The sequence below is a fragment of the Nelumbo lutea genome, chromosome 2, assembly GCF_056320005.1.
Source record: "Nelumbo lutea isolate HS-2025 chromosome 2, American lotus-T2T, whole genome shotgun sequence".
NCBI classification, from domain to species: domain Eukaryota; kingdom Viridiplantae; phylum Streptophyta; class Magnoliopsida; order Proteales; family Nelumbonaceae; genus Nelumbo; species Nelumbo lutea.
In genome coordinates this window covers 103,127,908-103,147,790 of record NC_142685.1, presented here as the reverse complement: position 1 = coordinate 103,147,790, position 19,883 = coordinate 103,127,908, and the positions used below count along the sequence as shown (strand labels likewise).

The 19,883-nt window shown below is 38.5% G+C and overlaps 1 protein-coding gene across 4 annotated transcripts in view; it reads left to right on the top strand.

Moving 5' to 3' along the window:
• Positions 1-2,160: 2,160 nt before the first annotated feature.
• LOC148872420 (protein SEMI-ROLLED LEAF 2-like) overlaps positions 2,161-19,883 on the top strand; it is a 144,896-nt gene continuing 127,173 nt past the window's right edge. For all 4 annotated transcript variants that reach the window (XR_016106491.1, XR_016106490.1, XM_088967339.1 and 1 more), the window contains exons 1-4: positions 2,161-2,266; positions 2,449-2,745; positions 4,904-4,978; positions 10,308-10,423. Coding sequence is in view for 1 of the 4 variants with exons in the window: in XM_088967338.1 (XP_088823464.1) it covers positions 2,611-2,745; positions 4,904-4,978; positions 10,308-10,423 (326 nt within the window). In the remaining 3 variants the exon portion in view is untranslated. The remainder of the gene's footprint in view (positions 2,267-2,448; positions 2,746-4,903; positions 4,979-10,307; positions 10,424-19,883) is intronic.

Below are 19,883 nucleotides of genomic sequence, written 5' to 3'. Positions count from 1 at the left end.
TGGTTTGATCTGAGTCATTGGCTACCTTTATAAAGGGGGGGGGGGGAGCCATTTCACTTTGTCATTTTGAGAAGTGTCAGTGCCTTGGAGTTCAATTGACGTCTCTTGCTTGATATCTCAGGTGTCCTGAACTTCTTTTCTTTTCCTTTGATAAGATGTCTTTGCCGTAGAGCTTCAACATTGCTCAGTATAATGCACACCTTAGCAGGGGAAGAGGCTAAGGTCGACGGAGGAGGTCATGGTGGTTGACTCCAAGGAGGCAACGACTTAGCTTGGGTGGTCCTCATCATAGAGGGGGGACGCTCCAAAACATGCTTTGGTTGAGGGTTTAGCCGGTATATACATGCCACAGTGGTTGGTTCGGCCGGAGGATACCCTTGAATTGAAAGGGGAATCCAAGCAGCTTGCTTGAGGTGTGATGCTCCCCGGTATTAGGAAAGAAGCCAGCAATCACACTAGTAGCTTCTTGGAGAGTGTGACTCTTCATCAAGTAATGGTGGTGAATTCGACTTTACTTTTTGTTCCTTGTTTCTTTTTTTTTGTGCTAACTGTACGATGTCTTGTAGTTGGTTTGTTTGGTCGTTGGCCTTGTCAACCACCTTCATGAGTTGCGACAATTTTATGAGTCGCAAGAGATAGAGAATGCCAAGTTGAAGGCAGAGTTGGTCGAACTGATGCCCGATGGCGAGGAGAGAGATGACATTTCCCTCAAGTTGAAGGGTCGTTTCCACGATCTCAAGGAGGCACGAGATGCACTGAGGAGGGGGCTTGAAGAGGCCGAGGCAAAGATTGCTCGAGTGAAGTAGGAGGGCGTCTCTGAGTATAGGGCTTCGAAGGCCCATTAGAATGAGTTGGACGACTATGCCACTAACTCCTGGCAAGAGGGATTCACTCTCTATAAGCGGAGGGTGATGCGCTAGTTCCTAGAGGTGGCCAAAGTCGTTTAGGGGTTCGGTCCATTTGATGCCGAAGAGCTTGATGGTGGGGATGTCGTTATTGCCAATGCCCATGAGCAAGCGAAGGATCCCCTAGAGTAAAATTGATGTGTTCTCTTTTTTTGTTGTATGTAGCTCGGTATGCTGAGTTTACAATTGTTGTATCAACTTCTTAATGAATGAAAATTTGGTCTTTCTACCAAGCATTTTCTATGTTGTTTTTCCTTTCCAATCCAAGGTGTTCCGAATCAAGGACACGATTAGATAATCCTGCCTACTAGACGAGGTCGAGATGGAAGGATGAAGCTAGACACTGAGATTTGCAATCGGGAGAAAGGTCAAAGGCCTGAGGAGTTAATCCCCAAATAGGTACTCTAACACTCAAGTCAATTGATTAGAGAAAGAGGTGGCTAGGCCGAGCAGGTTGAAATGATGTTGGTCTAGGCCGAAGAGGTAGTGCGGAGAGATAGTCAAAAAGTGTTATTCCAAAAAGTCCCTTACCTCAAGCGGGGAATACCTATTTATAGTTTGGTGTTCGTGTTCTAGATGGATAGGGCTCCTAGGGTTGTCAGGATGAGGTCATCTACCGAGGTCTTCGGGAGATTTCCTCTTCTCCGGAATCTGCTTCCTTTTCCGTGCATGACACTCCTTAGTTGTGTTCTTTCGTCACATGTGGAGTCGATTGGCTTGAGAGAGAAGACGGACGTGGAGGTTGCCATGTGGCATCCTTGGCCAGCTCTACCATCACTCGAACAAATGCTATATGGTATGCTTGTATAATCTATTCGTTTGTTGGTACAATGAGTTGATGCATACATACAAAAAAAAACATGCCAATGGACTTAACAATAGCTAAGACGTTTGGCATGTTTGGTTGTAGTGCAATTTTATTTGCATTATTACAAATGCATACGAGTGCAATGAAAAAAAAAAAAACAAATTCTCGTTTAATTTTGTTTTGGGTTTTACTTTATCTTGCTTCATGTCTTAACTCAATCAAACAAAATAAGCTAAAATTTGAAACAAAAATAGATTAAAATTTACGCTCAAATCATTTGCACTGCCACAGTTTTGCATCAAAACAAATTTATTTGTATTGCAACCATACACAACCAAACGGTCGATGACGAACTGATTTAAATTTGCCAAAAATGGTGGGGGCGTGATTATTACGTGGACAAATTCGTAGAAGGCGGAAGGTATAAAAGGGCGAGAAAAAGAAGAGACGGAAATAAGTTTCGCGGTGGGGGATGTCGGAGATCCGGTCCTTTCCTGCATAAGCTTTCAGGGATTTCCGGCCTCCTGTCAACTCTTCCGGGCAAATATCCGAGGTAATCAGACCGATCAATCCAAATCTTTTCTAATTCTGAATTGTCAAATTAAATTTCTCTCGGAATATTTTCGAATCTTTTCTGTGTTGCCATTGTTTGGCTAGCATTTTCATGAATGCCGATCCATTCGGAGAAGCAGCGTCTGATACCGATTGCTTATTGATCTTAAATGTAAATTGTAGGCTGGTACCCGAGTCTGAAAGCTTCCGATAGCATAAATAATTTTCTTTCCCTTCAGGCTCAGTTGTAACATTTCGACTTTTTGGTCGTCAAAAAGAAGGGAAAGAAGGAAGAGTTTGTGGGAAAATCAAAATTTTGTAATCCTAAATATTTAGTGGTTTACAATGGGTGTCATGTCGAGGAAAGTTTTGCCCGTATGCGGCAGCCTCTGTTTCTTTTGTCCTGCTCTGCGTGCGAGATCTAGGCAGCCGGTGAAGAGGTACAAGAAGCTAATAGCAGAGATTTTTCCTCGTTCCCAGGTTTGCTACATTTCCGTTTTTATGTTTCATCTATGATGGTTGTGCTTCTAACTGAAAATTTTGTCGTTGTTTCATCTTATCTAATTGTATCTCATGCTAATTTGTTTCGTGGATTTTGAACAATTTCACGATAATTTACTTGGCAGAACTTTTTAGTGCTGTCTACAACTACAATTTCCTATTCTTGCGTCCGATATGCGAACTTTAAGTTGATGTATTTGAAACCTTTTTTATCATCACTTCAATATTATCTTGTAGTGTAGATGCCTTTCCTTGTAGCCGGTGGACTACCATTTTTAAAAGTTCTCCACCTTCTGGTGGTGTAGAATTTGCAGTGCTGAACTTGAACTTCCGAACTTATTGAGTATTGAAAGAACAATTGGTACTAGAGCTTTTGCCATTTGAACTTTTGACAAGTTACACGTTTTGTTGAACCGACAGAGCTGTCTCATTTTTTCTTTTGATTAATACTTGCACGGAATTGCTACCACTAATAAATTGCTGAATACTGATCTGATTTAATGCTCAGATTTAGCTTCAGATGCTATTTGTTTGGACTACATTAGCCAGTTCCTTTTTGTAGTAAATAAAAGTTGCAAATAAATCCTTATACTTTCTTAGACATCTCTTTCAGTAAGGTAGGAACCTTGATTAAATATCTAGCAATCTCAAACTCCATATTTAGTGAGCTAAGTTCTTTATTCCCCATTCCCTTGATGTGGGGCCAAAGGATAAGAAAAGGGGAGTCAAACTCATAATTTTCTGAGTTTTCTCTAGGTTTGCAGTGCCTTCACGAAGCTCTTTTGATGCATCGGTAATTGGACTTTCTCAGATCCATGTAAACTTAGCTCAATTCCATGGTACCACAAGTACACTTCAGAAAGCCCACTTAGGTGTCTTTTTCAGAGAAAAAGAAATGTTTTGAGCTGATCGAAAAAGCCTTCAAAAGAGCTCCAAAGTACTTGAACACAGTAAGGTACAAGATACAATATGGGCACTATATGATACATCAAAGCTCTCCACATTGCATTCCTTTTGCAATATTCTAGAACATCTGAAAGGAAAGAAATAGTACAGTATTTGAAGACATAGTATGGAATCTTGATAGGCGGGTGGCAGCTGTTAGCAAATCTGTTGCAAACTAGCATGGAATCTTGAGAGCTCAACCTAATAGCACACCAAGAAACTACTGTACAAGAAAAGATTGCCTCCTACCAGGCTTGCAGTACTAATAACAATGGTGTAACATTCTAACCGACACTACTCAGGACAAAAACAGAAAGTTTCAGTACAGTGAAACCCTTCTCCTTCACCTATTCTGATCAACTACTTCCTTCCTTATGTCATCAGTTATCACACCTGCCCAGAAATAGGAAATCAGAAAAATGTGCTGTTACAAGGCTAACCACACCTGCTGATTAGGTTAGGAGAATTGGAACCCAGATTATACTGATCTGTACTCACAAATCTGAGAGAAACAAGCAACTGGAGATGGAAAACTTACATCCAACTAGCTTTAAGTCTCACCAGGAAGTCCCATGACCTCCAGATCTTTTCAACAGAATGCACAACTCAGGAAAAAGGAGAACAGTGGAAAAACTTAACAAAAACAGAATCTGTTCACATCATCCAGTCACTGTTCAGGTCTGAAAAGAATCAGCCTTGGTTATACAACCACAGACAAAGAATAGAAAAGGAAAAAAGGATGTGAAGCTGCTATAAGATCAGTTCTGTCCCTTTTCTTCACCTCCACGAAGAGAAAAAAAGTCAAAAGAATGTAAATGGAGCAGGGAAAGTATGCTTTGATCAGATCTTATGCTCTGATACCATCTTGTAAAGCAGATCTTCTAGGAAAAGGTGTAAATGAGAAAGAGACAAGGGAGCTAAATGTTCAGAGAGTCAAACCAATATGGAATTTTCTGACTTACCCTCCCAGTTTCAAATATACTGGACTCCTCTTCACCTAAATTTAATCAGTTTTTTTTTTTTTTTCTTAATCTGACTTCCCTGCAACAGCCTAGTACATCATTCTTGTAGGTTATTTTTTAAATAAGCATGGGTAATTTATAGTTTTTTAACACTATTATCCCTACGGTTCGCAACATGTTTTGCCATAATGTTTCCCATGGTTCTGATATTCTGTCTTGTACTTTGGCAGGATGAAGAACCCAATGATAGAAAGATCAGCAAATTATGTGAATATGCTTCAAAGAATCCTATGCGCATCCCAAAGGTACCTTACAGTCATTTTCATGTAAAAAGATTTGTGATTTGGTTCCACCTTCTTTTCTTGATAATCAACATAGGTCTACAGAGATGAAAATATACAGGAGATGGGAGACAGAAGGGCATAAAATGCACTTGAAAACACTGCATCCTAAGCAGTAGGGAAAGAAAAAGCTTTGAGCCTAGGAGGTGTATATTAGGCTTTGTTATGTTGAATCCAAGTCTGCCTGGGTCCATCCATTCTACTTTATTTTGGTTAAAGGTGGGATGAAGCCTGATCTTATCCCAAATTGCTGGGCCAAAATCTAAACCAGGTTTTAGAGCGTGGCCCTGGACCAACCTCAACTTATTGAATACTAATACAAGGAGCAGATTTAGGTTGTCTTTCCATATCCAAGGCATATTAGGTGCAAAAATAACATTGGACTTTATGCTTATTGTTCCATATTTCTGTCTGTTTTTCTTTCTTTTAGTAATATTTTGTTTGTCTTGATGGGTCAGGCTTTATCCCTTGTTTAGTCAGGCTCTATCCCCTGTTTGCTATTGGGCCAAGGCCCCACATCGAAATAGTCTATGGATATATGCATAGGCGGATGGGACATCCACATGCAGTCACTGCCAGCAAGGCCACATCAGCCACGTCAAGCGCATGATAATATGATAACAGCACTGTCAGTTAGAATAATTTTTATATCAACAACCTGCTCTTATAAGGGTGCTGGACTGATCTGGGAAAAGACAAGAAAGAATTATTTCCCTTATCCCTCTCTCTTTTCCAATCTCTCCCTCGTTTCTATATTCACTGTTTAGGAGGCTGAGCCCCTAGAAGAGGCTCCTGAGGTGAGATGATCTCACCATTTCTCTTTTGCCGACGATGCCTAACATACGTTGAACTTCAATAGATGACCGGGTGGATTGGCTGGAGGTCGGCCTTCATAAAATGGCTTCCAATATGAAGGAGATGAAGTAGGCTCTGACGGTTCTGATCTCCCAGTGGGATAAGTTGGCAACAGGCGAGAAGAAGAGTGACCAGGAGGAATCCAGCCATGGCAGCAGTTGGCGGGGAGGGCCATGAACAGGACAGACAGCTATGATTGACTTTCCTTCATATGCAGGGGGTGATCCAATCCCTTGGATTTTCAAGGTAGAGCAATATTCGAGTACCACTGGATACCCGACCACTAAAGGGTCTCCGCCACATCTATCCACTTGGATAGAGACGCCATACTGTGGTATCAGTGGTTTAGGCGTATACATCCTTAGGTTTCATGATCCGACTTCACAGATGCCCTTTGCGTTCGATCTGGACCAACGTGTATGAGGATTACGATGAGATCCTATCTAAACTCAAGCAGATGGATTCCGTTCGAGATTATCAGGGGGATTTCAAGAAGTTGGCCACCAAAGTGCAGGACTGGCCAGAAAGAGTTTGGATCTGATCCTCACACCGACTTCACAAGCACATCCTACCAATGCATGGTGAGATTTGACTACGAAGTCAGTATAAGGTCCTCTCTGGATGACATTTGCTTGGAGGTGAAGGCGTTGCATCCAATGACTTTATTAGCAGCAATAGGGTTAGCTCGGTTTCATGAGGAAAGGCTGGACTGCACCCAGTCGAGCAGTCGAGCCACTCCTAAAGTCCCCTCCACACACCAATGGGCTCCTGCCACGGTCCACAATCAAGTCAAGTAGAAGGGAAAAAACAATGATCTGATTTGATTACAATGAGAAAGAAGAGAGAAAGAGAGTTTTTACTGAGAAGAGAAGAAGAGATGGGGAGAAGCCAATAATAATCTGGCCGCCCCACTCGTTGTCTTATACACTCATTAAAAGTACAGGTTACAAAGACTAATATGCCCTTAATAGGGTGGCTACGGCTAACAACTTACAAACAATCCCAAGAAGTAATAAAAAAGAAACACAAACTAATGGGCCTTGGGCCCAACAATAATAACTAATGGCTCAATTACAATAACTATTGATTATGTATAAGAAAAACATAAAAATTACTGAATTTCAACACTCCCCCTCAAGTTGGGAGTAGATGTTACACATTCCCAGCTTGCTTAGATCATGTTCAAACTTGTTTCTTGTAACTTCTTTTGTGAGAATATCAGTTAGCTATAAGTTAGATGCAACAAATGGTAGGTACACTTCTACAGATGTCACTCTTTCTCTTATTAAATGTGTGCCCACCTCTATATATTTTGTTCTATCGTGCTGAAATAGGTTATGAGCAATGTTAATTGCTACTTGATTATCACAATATAGCATTATAGATTCTTCTATGTCAACTTCAATCTCTCCTAATAAGGAGGGAGGGAGGGATTCCCTTGAAAGAGATTACAAAAAGTAAAATTCCAAGTCTTCTCAGACTGGATGAAACTATGTAAGTTGGATTCCCAACCAGCCTTTCTACCTCTAAGCTTGATTAATCAAAAACTCTTTATTGTTCTGTATCTATATAGATCACCATAGAGCTCTTGGGTCCAGCTGCCGTAGAACATTATTTCTCCTACTAATGCTTGAGAAGGCAATGATGCAATCCGAGAAGGGAGATCCTTTGGAAACATCAGATCCACTCTGAACAGATTTAGGAAATGGCATAATAATCTAATTGAAATTGGATACCAAATCAAAAGATGAGCTACATTTTCCACATTGATTAACAAAGGGCACAATGATTTGCAATAGAGATTCCTTGATGAATCTTGTGCTCAGTTACTGGAATTTGTTCAGAGTTTGCTGACCACATAATGAACTTCACCTTCAAAGTTCAAAGACCATATAGCTTTCTAGATCCAGGTCCAAGGGGTGGTTTTTCAGCATCACTATGATTCAGTGATCTGAATAAAGATCTTACAATGAATTTGCCAAAGGCTTCCAACTTCCAGCACATGCAATCCTGCTGATTGGGGTATATATATACTGTTGCAACATTTATAACATGCCTTAGGAGGTCCATTGATTCCCAATCATTAAGATTGCAACTCATGTTGAGAGTCCACGCCTCTTGATTCCCTAAGATTTCATAATAATCTCTAACTACAACTTGTTTATTTTGGGCCAACACAAAAAGTGATCGAAAGAGCACAAATAGTGGCTGATCTTGCACCCAAGAGTGTTTTGAAAATACAACCTACTCCCAATTTCCTAGTTTGAAGTTGATATTACTCCAACAAGTTGCTTCAATTTTACTATTTCTTTCTAGATATTAGTCCCATAAGGAAGCTGAATTCCACCAATAGTCCAATTGTGACTCACTTATATACTTGTATTACCTTCCTCCACAGGCTTCTCATACCCATACCTCCAGAGCCACCTCCCCCATTAATGCTTTGTTGACAGCCTCAAAGGGTGTAATTCCCAAAAGACCTTTGGATTTTGGTAAGCAAACCTGATTCCAATTTCCAAGCCACAAGATAAAGCCGTTTGCTATCTTCCATACCCTCCCATAGAAAGTCTATTAGGATTTTCTCTAATGTTTGAAGAACTGAAGCAAGGGCTGCAAATATTGAACAGGAATCTTCCTTTAGGGTGACTTTTCCAGCCTTGGTTGTTACTTTTTTTAGCCAACCATCTTTCTACTGAATCTTTCTATCACTGGATCCCACAACTCTTTTAATTTATATTTGACCCGTAATGGAAGGCCAACAAGTTTAGAGAGGAGCTCACCTTTCTGGCAGCCAACAGTATTTTCCAGCTCATAATCTGTGATGCATCTCCAATAGGGATGCTCTAAGGGATGCTCATAATCAGTGAAGAAAGAGAATATCCTTGTGTCTGGCTTTGGAGGAAATAATTGAATTGTCTGTAAACTGCAGTAAAGCTTTCTAAGGGATGCTCTCCCCTACCATGAAACTCTCAATCCATCCTTATTTTAAGGCTCTTCTAACCAACTTGCTCAGTGCCTCTGCAACTATAATGAACAAGAATGGTAGAGGACCCCTTGGCAAAGCTCCCTACCCTTGACAATTGGCCTTCGGAGATCCATTCACCATAAAAGAAAACATAGTTGATGAGAGGCATGAGTGGATCCATCTCCTCCATTTAAACACATATCCATCCTCTGAAGCATATAATCCACGGACTCCCATTGGACATTGCCATAGCCTTTTTCCATGTCCAGTTTAAACAAGCCCAGCTGCCCTGATCTCAATCTTGAATCAATGTACTCATTGGCTATTAAAGAACTATCCAAAATCTGCTTACCATCACTTAAGGCCCCTTTTTTATGGCGAAATGATATTGCTTAAAACTTTTCTTAAATGACTACCTAACACTTTGGCTATTATCTTGTAAATACTACTGATTAAACTTACAGGCTGATAGTTTTTGAGAGCTGTTTTACCTTGTTTCTTCAGAATTAAGCAAAGGAATGTGGAATTTTCTTCCTTGGAAATACTAGAGTGGATGTGGGAATCTGCCATGGCCTTCATAAATTCTCTGGATTTGAAGTATTAGAATGCATTAAATCAAAGGAGACTTGGGTGGTAATCAGTTGGATGCATCATCTTTGTGACACTTCATAGGAGTAGCTAGAACCTTGGTACTCAAAGATAAAAACTCATTCAGATTGGTTAAAATTGGGATATTGTTTTTGTTGTTTTGTTTTTGATTATTATACATGTTAGCTTCCTTGGTGGGGTGGTCTTACTTTTTATAGTAGATGGTAAATTTTGGTTATGGATAATTCGTTATCTCTTCCGTTGTTTTTGGGAATGAAAGCTGGGATTATTCAACCAATAATGATATTTTAGTTTCTTATGAAAGAGTAAAAATAAGAGCCATTAAAATATTTTTAAATTAATATAGGGAGCTGTACATCTATTTTTTTCCATACAAATTCATATGTTCTCTGCATGTCTGTATATAGTTGTCGGATATGTATTTCATGTGTTCTCTGCAAATGGTTTGGCTCAGGGTAGAATTGCCTGTAGTGAGCAGCACTGGGTGATTATCACCACAGAGTAGAGTTCTCCTTTTTACATTTTGTGTTTTACTTGTATGTTGTATTGGTAGCCATGTGGCTTTTTTATGTTACTCTTGTTTTTGAGGGTGAGTGGGAACCATAATTTTTTATCCTTCTTGCTTTTAAAAAATTTTATCTTGTTGGTGATTAAAGAAAAATGTATTCTATTGATGGCCCTTTTTTAGATACGAATAGTTTGCTTCAGTCTAATCTATCAATTAATTGCTCACTACAAATGGATGGGGTTAAGGCTGAGTTATGTTAACCTAGGAATTAATTGACAAAATCAAACAATGACTTCTACAAGCAACAGTGATTTCATTGTTTCTCTATTTATGGAAGTTCTGTAACTGATTTGCAGATCACAAGTACTCTTGAGCAAAGGTGTTACAAGGAGTTGAGAAATGAGCAGTTTTGGTTAGCAAAAGTCGTCATGTGTATTTACAGGAAATTGTTAATTTCTTGCAAGGATCAAATGTAAGTTCCTTAAGATCAAGGATATTCTTTATATTTTCAGTATTGTGTTACATTAGATTCAATTTAAGAAACAGGTGGTTACTGTTAGCTCTATTGTTATACTTAATTAGTAGGCTTACTAGATAAAAGCCATTAACCAATGATGGTCCTGGCTATCGAAGGCCTTGGGAGGGGCAGAATGGATGAAAACCTAACCTTTGGTAAATTTTTTGGGGGCACAAAATGGCTGCTCTCATACTCAAACCCCCAATTCTCATTCTTGTCAGCCCAAGATTTTACCATTGCACCAAGTGATGTCCCCTATAAAGCTTTTTAGATGATCCTCCTATTTATGTACTCTAGCAAAATTTTTTGTATAATTCAGATGGTCGTTCAGATGATTCCTTAACTGATGATAGCCATCTGAATGCCTTGGGTGCACTTAGGTTCATTGGAAAGGCTCATTTAATGGAGTTCAAGTAATCTGAACCTAGATGTGCCCTAACTGGATTGTTGCTATTTTTTGATGGATTAACCTTGAATTTTATGTTGAATGTGTAATTTACATTGGGTGCACTTAGGTTCATTGACAGGGCTCATTTTGTGGAATGCAAGCAGTCTGAACCTAGGTGTACCTTACCTGGATTATTGCTTTGTTTTGATGGATTAACCTTGAATTTTATGTTGAATGCATGGTTACTATTTTTGGGGTGTATCCGTTTGTGATCAATGTCTAAAATGTCAGTGTCAATGTAAATCTTGGTCATCTAAATATAAGAAGGATGTTGGAGATGTTGAATGGAAATACTGTAAAAATTATAAACATGGTGGAAACATTGTAAAATATGCAGAAATATAAAATGATATTTGATGAAATGATAAAAAAACATAGAAACACTGTTTTAAATTATTGCAAGGTGCCAACCAGCTAGTTGGTAAGGTCTCTTGCTGGTCATAGCGGAGACTTGGGATTGAATCCCTGCCTGCACCTGTGTTGGAGGGTTATGGGTTGGGGGATGGGCTATACCCCCTGTTGTGTAGCTCTTCGAATGAGAAAAAAAAAACTGTTTTAAATTATTGTCTTGTTCCAAACCATCAAACACATCCAAGAATCTGAGGTTAATAGAGAAAATACTACATTCTAAAGTTATTCTATAGACTTTGAGAGTTAAAACTACTTAAAAGAATAAGTTCAAACAAACTTAAACGCATAAAATGTGCATATTTGCAACACTTTGCTAGCTCAACATGTTATGGTACCATTTTGTGTATTCCTTCATATATTGGGGATATTCCAATTCTAGTATTTTTTTGTGTCAGTATCCATAAAAATGGTAATATGTTGTAGAAATATTTGAAAATATGTCAACATTTTAAACCATGTCTATGATACTGATATGATTACCTATGTTAGACATGTATGTACAAGGCTACAACCTTCATATTAATGACATGATACTCTAACCAACTAAGCTAATCAGCTTTCTAAAATATTTTATTTCTTTCTGTTGGAAGAGCATTATTTTGGTTGTACATGGGCAATAGGGTAGTTAAGTAATTCTATCATAGAATAGGGACACTCCAGTGCACTATTTTTCATAAATAAGGGCATACTTGTAATTCTACTCTTTATTTAAATTTAATATAATGTTGGGCCGATTGCTTAGAGGATATCAAGTGATTCTAGTCTCTCTGTAATCAGTTCGGCTGTTTTATCCCTTTTCCTCTCTTCTCTTCTCTTCTCTTCTCTTCTTTCTTTCTCTTTTAGTTCTATTCTTTTCGATGCTTCTGTAATACAATTTTTCACATGGTATCAGAGCAAGAATGTTGAAAGATCTGTATAGCGATCTCCTTTTACAATTGACATGATTAAGGTTTCTTCCGGAAGGCCATAACTGATTAGTGATTAGTGATGGGTGCTGTGATAGGTGTTCATTGATATTTGTGCCTCTCTAGTGGGTTGAAACCAAGAGGGAAATTGATGATTAATTCTAATTAGTATTGTGAAGCTAGATTGTAAGAACGAGACTGATTTTGTAATGCCTTAATGTCACGGGGCTAGTTGACGAGGCCCCACGCGGTGCTCGAATGGGTCAAGTAAGCCTATGAAACAAGGCAACAAGCAACAAAAGCAACAATGATGGCACACAAATTAGTCAAAAGGCATTTTGTATTTCATCAAAAGATGGTAAGAACAAGCACACAAGTTTGTGTCGAGGGGATCTCGTGCTTAATCCTTACATGGTATTGGCACCACTCAACTACCTACCTCCCCTAAAAAACTTAACCTTTTGGGGGAGTAACAGAAGGAAACATCACTAGTGGTGAAAAATCATATTGGTAATTACAATAATGCCATTGGCAATTCTCCTATAAAAAATACATATAATGCCCCACCCAAGACACACTTGATAACTCTCTTATGGCATGACACGGGCACGGTGGTGGCACTTGATGGCGCGGTGAAGAGTTCACTTGTGACAGTCTCCCCCATTCATTTCAATCTTTGTCCTCGAAGATTGGCTTTTGCTAGCTGCTTGTATCTGCTATTGATGGATGATTCTTCAACTTCTCCACAAACTTTGTCTCTTCCAAGAACCGGGCATAAGGTTGGATGAAAGGCTTGAAAGTGCTCTTTATGTTAGGAGAATCTATGGTTAGCTCCTAAGTTAAGTCCCTTACTAGTGGCTTTAAGGCAAGAATTTAGATGTTCCGATTTGTTGGTAGGAAAAGTTGAAGCTAGGGTTGGGTCAAAATGATGGTTTGGATTTTAGAGCATTGGTTCCCATGGAAGTTTTCCCAAGGATGGCTCCAAAAATCCCAGCATTGGTCAAAATGATGGTTTGAATTTTTTGAGCATTGGTTCCATGGGTGTGGCCCCTAATTGGATTGAGTTGCACTTATTCTCCCTATTTGTTATAATAGTAGGCGTGGTTAGTGCTGGAGACGACCTTGGGTCTTTTGTTGATCTTGATGGCTGATGGTAGGCACGATGGTGGTTGCTGTTACTGAAATAGTAAGGACAGCTTGTTGGGTGGTTGCTTCTTGTTGCAATCTCATCTAGACTTCACCTTGGTTGTCCTAGCAGCATGAGTAGGGGTCTTCTCTACTGCATACCTGTCATTGGCTCCAGACATGGCTTCTTCATGGAAAAGTTGCAATGCTGTGACTTGCTTCTTTGACTTGTCAGCAAGGTTTAAAATGTCGATGTCGATGGAAATGTCGCTTACCAAAATATAGGACATATGTCGGAAATGTTGAGGGAAATATTGTAAAAATTAGACATTGTGGAAATATTATGAAATATGTGAAAATATGCAATGATATTTTGTAAAATGATAAAAGAAGCATTAATACATATTTCTAGACTATTATCTTATTCCCAATCATTATATAAAGGTAAGAAACTAAGATCAATAATAAATTAGTAAATGACGATTTACTGATTTATTATGCATTTTGATGTTTTTACAAGGTTATCTGATATTTTCTTTTGTTATTTTTAATTCTGATTTATTATAAATTCTAATATATTTATTTAACACTAGTAAATAGAAAAACATTTATTCTGATATTAAAATATTAAAGTTATAATACATTATGTTTTATTATAAATTTAACAAACTGATTCTCCTTTTTGTAGTATTAAGATTATGATAAATTCTGATTTCTTATAAAACTTAATAAATTTATTATGATTTTTAATACTAAACTTATAATAAATTATGGTTTAGTATAAAATTTAATAAATTTATTCTGATTTTTTATATTAAATGTAGAATATGATTTATTATAAAATTTAATAAAGATTTTCTGATTTTAATAAATATTTTAAAAAATACTAACTAGTTAATATTTTATTACTTTAAAAATATTTTATGTTTTATATAATAAAGTAATTAATTTATTCTTTTGTTTCTATATTTTGTTAATTATTTTTTATAAATATTTTATTTAAAATATTAAATAAAAATTATTAATGGAATAATTTATATTAATATACTATATTATAATAATATAATATACTAATATATTATATTATTAATGTACATTAGTTGACATCCTATTGACATTATTGACATCCTATAGACATAATGGGAAAACCTATCATTTTTTGGGTTATTTGGACCGATTTGGTCGACATTTCCGAAATATAGGAAATGTTGACCAAAATAATGTAATTTTTATATTACCATCCATTTTCATGTTAGTGAGCCTCAACATCGACATATGTTGTGTGACATTAGCAACATTTTGCGACATTTGAAACCATGCCTAGTACCACATTGATATCATTCATGTGTATGACAAAGAGATCAATCTCCCTATCCTAGGTGCCGACTTGAATTCTCACTTTGCAAGCTATGCCTTCAATGGGTTTAGCACTTGTATTGATAGCTTTAGGCCAACCTGGCTCCTTTGAAATGGCCTAGTTAAGTTGCTTGGCCTCCATAATAAAAATGAAGTTGTGAGTGGCCCCTATGTCAACTAGGACCTTGGTTAGCCTCCCGCCTAGGCTTAACATACCTCGACCCTCTTTTGGCTGAGAAGAGCTATCTTGATGTAGCCCCTTTCTTAAGAATTGCATTGAAGAGTTGAAGGCCCCACTCTCAGTGCCTGTGTACCACTCCCCATCACTCTATTCTCATCACTAAGTTTAGTAATAAGAGCGTTCAACTTCTCTCGCTTTGGGCAGTTCTTTGTCAGATGTTCCTCCCTATAAATGTTGCAAGTGGGAGAATGACTTAGTCTTTCATGGTATCTATTGCTGTATGAACTTTGATCTCCTTGTGGCTTCTTTCATTTTTAGTACTCGGGTGGTCAGTTGTGGTAGGACAGCTTTTCTCGAGGGGAGTTTGGTTACCTATCTCCCCCACTCAAGTTCAGTGCACATGGGCTAGGAAGATAGATTGCTTCATCATCCAATAGTCTCACCTCGTTCAGCTGCTCAACCACTGCCATGGTGGTAGCAAGGTCTTGGATGCTTCGATGTTGAAGTTCTAACTCCGTCCATGGTTGTAATCCATCCATTAAGTTGAATAATAGGATTTTATCAGACATGTCGATGATCTCCAAGGCATGATCTGAAAACTCCTAGACATAGTTGTGGAGCGAGTCACCGTGCTTGAGAGGCTTCATCTTGTGGCAGGCGAGGTACTCCTTGTTTTTCGGGTAAAATTGTCTCTATAACTCCCGCTTGAATTTGGCCCATGTATTTACAATGTGTAGACCTCGTTCTTTGTCGATACACCTTCTGTGCCTCAACAACATAGCAACATTTGTCAAAAATAACTGTTGTGTGTACCTGAGCCGTTCGATCACCAATGTTGACTGCCGCAATGTATTGTTCCATTTGCCACAAGAAATTATCAAGTTCTTGAGCATCATGGTTGAGGTGCTGGCTTGATTGGCAATGGCTCTTTTCATAATTGCACACCCCGTCTTAAGTTCATCTAGCTAGGTTTGGATGTTGGCAGATGTACATATGGCTGTCTTCATAGCAGTCCATTCTTTTCTAATTTCATTCAATTGGGTTTGGATGGCCATTAGAGAGGACATGCATCTCCTCCATGTTGCCCACTCGCTTCTCATTCGATCGAGTTGGGATTGGAAACTATCAAGTTTGTCTTGGATGTGCAAGTGGGATGAGCTTCCTTCTTGTTGGCGTGTGGTGCTACAAACTTTCTTGAGCATGCTATTCAGTATGTCACGGACCTTGTCCACTACCCCACTCAGGTGGCCTTCCACTTCCACAAATTCACTCTTGATGGCATCAATGTTTTGATGGAGCTCATCCACCCGATCTCGCATCTCGCCTACAGTGGCTTCGCAAAGTAGCATGCACATGTCAATGACCATGTTCTTGTTAGTGGATTTCTCATGCTTGCTTGCTTTCGATGTGTGGGTCTTCAGTGCCTTGTCTTTAATGACATCATTAGCAGGTGCATCATTGATCTCGTGGAATGGGGAGAGTCCATGCTCGATCTCCTTCATGATGTCCTTGTAATGCTTCATTGCACTACCACTAGTGTCGCTATGCAAGGGTTGCGATGTACCAAAGAGCAACTTGCTCTAATACCAACTGTTACAAGGTTAGTCGACAAGGCCCCGTGTGGACCTCATGATTAACCTTGTATTGCATCAAAAGGCACTTTGTATTGCATCAAAAGATGACAAGCATAAACACACAAGTTTGTTCGAGGGGACCTCATGCTTAACCTTTACACGGTATTGGCATCACTCAACTACCTACCTTCCCTCAAAAGTAAGTTAAGCTTTTGGGAGAGTGATAGAAGGAAACATCACTAGTGGTGAAAAGTCATACTGATAATTATAATAATTCCATTGGCATTCCCCCCATACAAATTACATGTATTGCCCCATCCAATACACACTTAATGATGCTCTAATGGCATGATGTGGGCATGGTGATGGCACTTAATGGCACAGTGAAGAGTTCACTTGTGAAAATAGAGCATAGTTTTAAAGGCGCCAAGGCGAACCTAGATGACAAGTGTGTGCTTAGTTTCTTAGTTGCCTAGGTGACTGCCTGGGCATTGCTTAGTGTTTGAGAAAGACAGAAAAACAAGGGAGGGAGATCTGAATTCTATCCTTATATTAACTTTTGCAGAAACCATTGATATGGTCCCCACCTCTTTCTATTGTACTCGTATAAAACTATTAGTTATTTAAGTCAGTCCACAATTAGTTATTAGTCTTTTATTAGGATTTTATTTTTGCCATGTAAGTAGTCTTATCCTTACTTCATAATTAATAAAAAAGAAAGAGGGGGCGGCTGATTAAGCATCCTCTTCTTTTCTTAAACCCTTCCTTTGAATTCTTCTTCTTTTCTTCTCTCTTTCTCCTCTCATTCTCTCCTCTCATCTTCTTAATTTTCTGTTGATTATACACCACAACTTGGGCTTTTAGTAGTCTTATACGACTACATGGTATCAGAGCCAACCTAGGTAATCTTATGATAGTCTAACATGGCCGGCTGCATAAGAATTTCCTAGGGTTGGAAAATTTCTAGCAAAAGGGATCAGCGGTTGAATCTTGGAGATTGTTGGTGAAGCATTGGAGGATGACCAAAAATTAGGAAGAGTCAAAAGGAAGAACCCTCAAGATTAGGGTTCAGATTGGATTTTGAAGGTTGCATCCAGAAAGGCAGAAGGAAGAACCCTCAAGATTAGGGTTCAAACTTATTTTTGAAGGTTGTGGCCAGAGTTTTGTTGAAGTAAGTTAATCTTTGATATCGATCTATTAAAATATTACCTTTTCTAGTTATTTCAAAGGTTCGGCTGAAAGTTTTTTCCTCCTGAACTATTCTTGATACATTAAAAGAATAGTTTTTGGTTACTTTATGAGGTGTGGTTGAGAGATCCCTCGCTGTCTTGCTATTGATTGTGTTCTTGGCTTGTTTCTTGGCCTTTGATTGGTTATAGGTTCAAGATTCTAGTTTCTAGACTATCACCAATTTTAGGTTTGTAGTTAGTTTCAGCCCTACATTCTCAACCCTACACTCTAAGTTGTTCTTGGAAGGTTACCTTTTCGGGTGTACTGCCAACCTAGGAGGATAAAGTAAGTTCGGTTGTTAACAAATTTTGGGTGAGATTACCTAGTCTTAGTGATAGAAATGTATTGTTTCTTGACCTTAGATTTGATTGATAGCAAATTCTGGGTGTAATTACCTAGTCTCAATGATACAAGAGGCATTATTTAACCTTTTCTTGACAAAGAATGGAGTTTAAGAGCCAAAGGGAAAACCTTTTAGGGGTTGGTGGTGCTGGTAGCATACCTAAGAATAGTTTTCAAATTACCACTGTAAAATTTGATGGGTCAAATTACCTAGAGTGGGCCCAATTAGCCATTATAGCTAATGGGGGTAGAAAAAAGCTAAATTATTTACTAGGAGATGTCAAGGAACCAACCAAGGAGGACCAAATATATACCAAATGGGTTCAGGAGAACTATTTAGTTATGACATGGCTGTGTAACTCCATGCAGCCACATATCAGCTGAAATTATTTATGGGCAAAAGAAGCTAAAGAAATTTGGGATATCATGAAAGAAACCTACTCCCAACCCCTCAATGTTGCTAGGGCCTATGAACTAAAATGTAAGATAAATAACCTTAAGCAAGGAGAGAAGCCAGTCTCAGTTTATTTTTCCACCTTGAAATCCTTGTGGCATGAGATTGATCACTTAGAAACAATTGAGTGGGAAAGCCAGAATGATGCATAGGTCGACAGAAAGCAAGTTGAAATCAATAGGGTATTTGAGTTTCTAGCTGGTCTGAATTCTGAGTATGACATTTTGAGACAACAACTTCTAATAAGAGACAGTGTGACCCTATCGCAAGCTTACTCTCTAGTGCACAGTGAAGAAAGTAGAAGGAAAGTTATGTTACAGCATTCGCCACTTGAATCAAGATTGGCAGCAACTAAACCCAAGTTTGGGGAGATAAGGAGAGAGATATGAAGAAGGAAGACAAGAAGGACCTAATATATGAACATTGCAAGAAACCTAAGCATACCAATAAAACCTATTGGAAGCTACATCCTCATCTAGTTCCAGCAAAACTTAGGAACAAAAAGGGGAATGCCAATACAGTTGTTACCACTGATTGTGCAACCTCATGAAACACAAGAGCAATACTACTAGACACTCAAGCTGTTGTCTGAGCTGCCTTGACTCAGTTGGAAAAGGAGGTTGGTAATTCAGCATCATCATCTCAGCCAGTCACAACATCAGCTCCTCCCACCTCAGCATTTGCTCATTTAAGTACACAGGCCTCAGCTTATCATGCTTCAACTCCAAGTAACACTAAACATTGTTGGGTAATAGACTCAGATGCATCTGATCATATGACTAGTTTGCCTTCACTATTTACTACTTATCACTTATTGGTAAAGACAAGGTGTTTATTGTTGATGGATTACTTGTTCCCATTTCTGGCATGTGAGACATCAAGTTATCTAGTGTCATTTCCCTGTCTTTTGTTCTGCATGTTCCTAAACTTAGCACCAATTTACTTTTAGTTAGCAACATTACTAAAAACTAGAATTACTCACTAACCTTTTTTCCTGATCGATGTGTTTTTAGGACTTGGAGACAAGGAAGGTGATTGGGACTGGCCGTGATACAAATGGAATCTATCAATCTATTGGTCAAGTCATGCTTTGACATAACCGATTGGGTCATTTATCCTTTAGGTCTTTGAAAAAATTGTTTACTAGTTTATTTGATTCTATCCAGATGTCCAGTTTAAAGTGTGAAAGTTGTGAGCTTGCAAAGCATTGTAGAACAACCTATTCATTAAGTAATAAGAGAAGTAGTGTTCCTTTTGACATTGTGCATACTGATTTTTGGGAACCATATCACATCACTACTATGGGGAGTATAGATACTTCTTGTTGTTTGTTGATGACTACACCCAATTTTCTTGGGTCTACTTAATGCATTCTCGAGATGAGGTTCA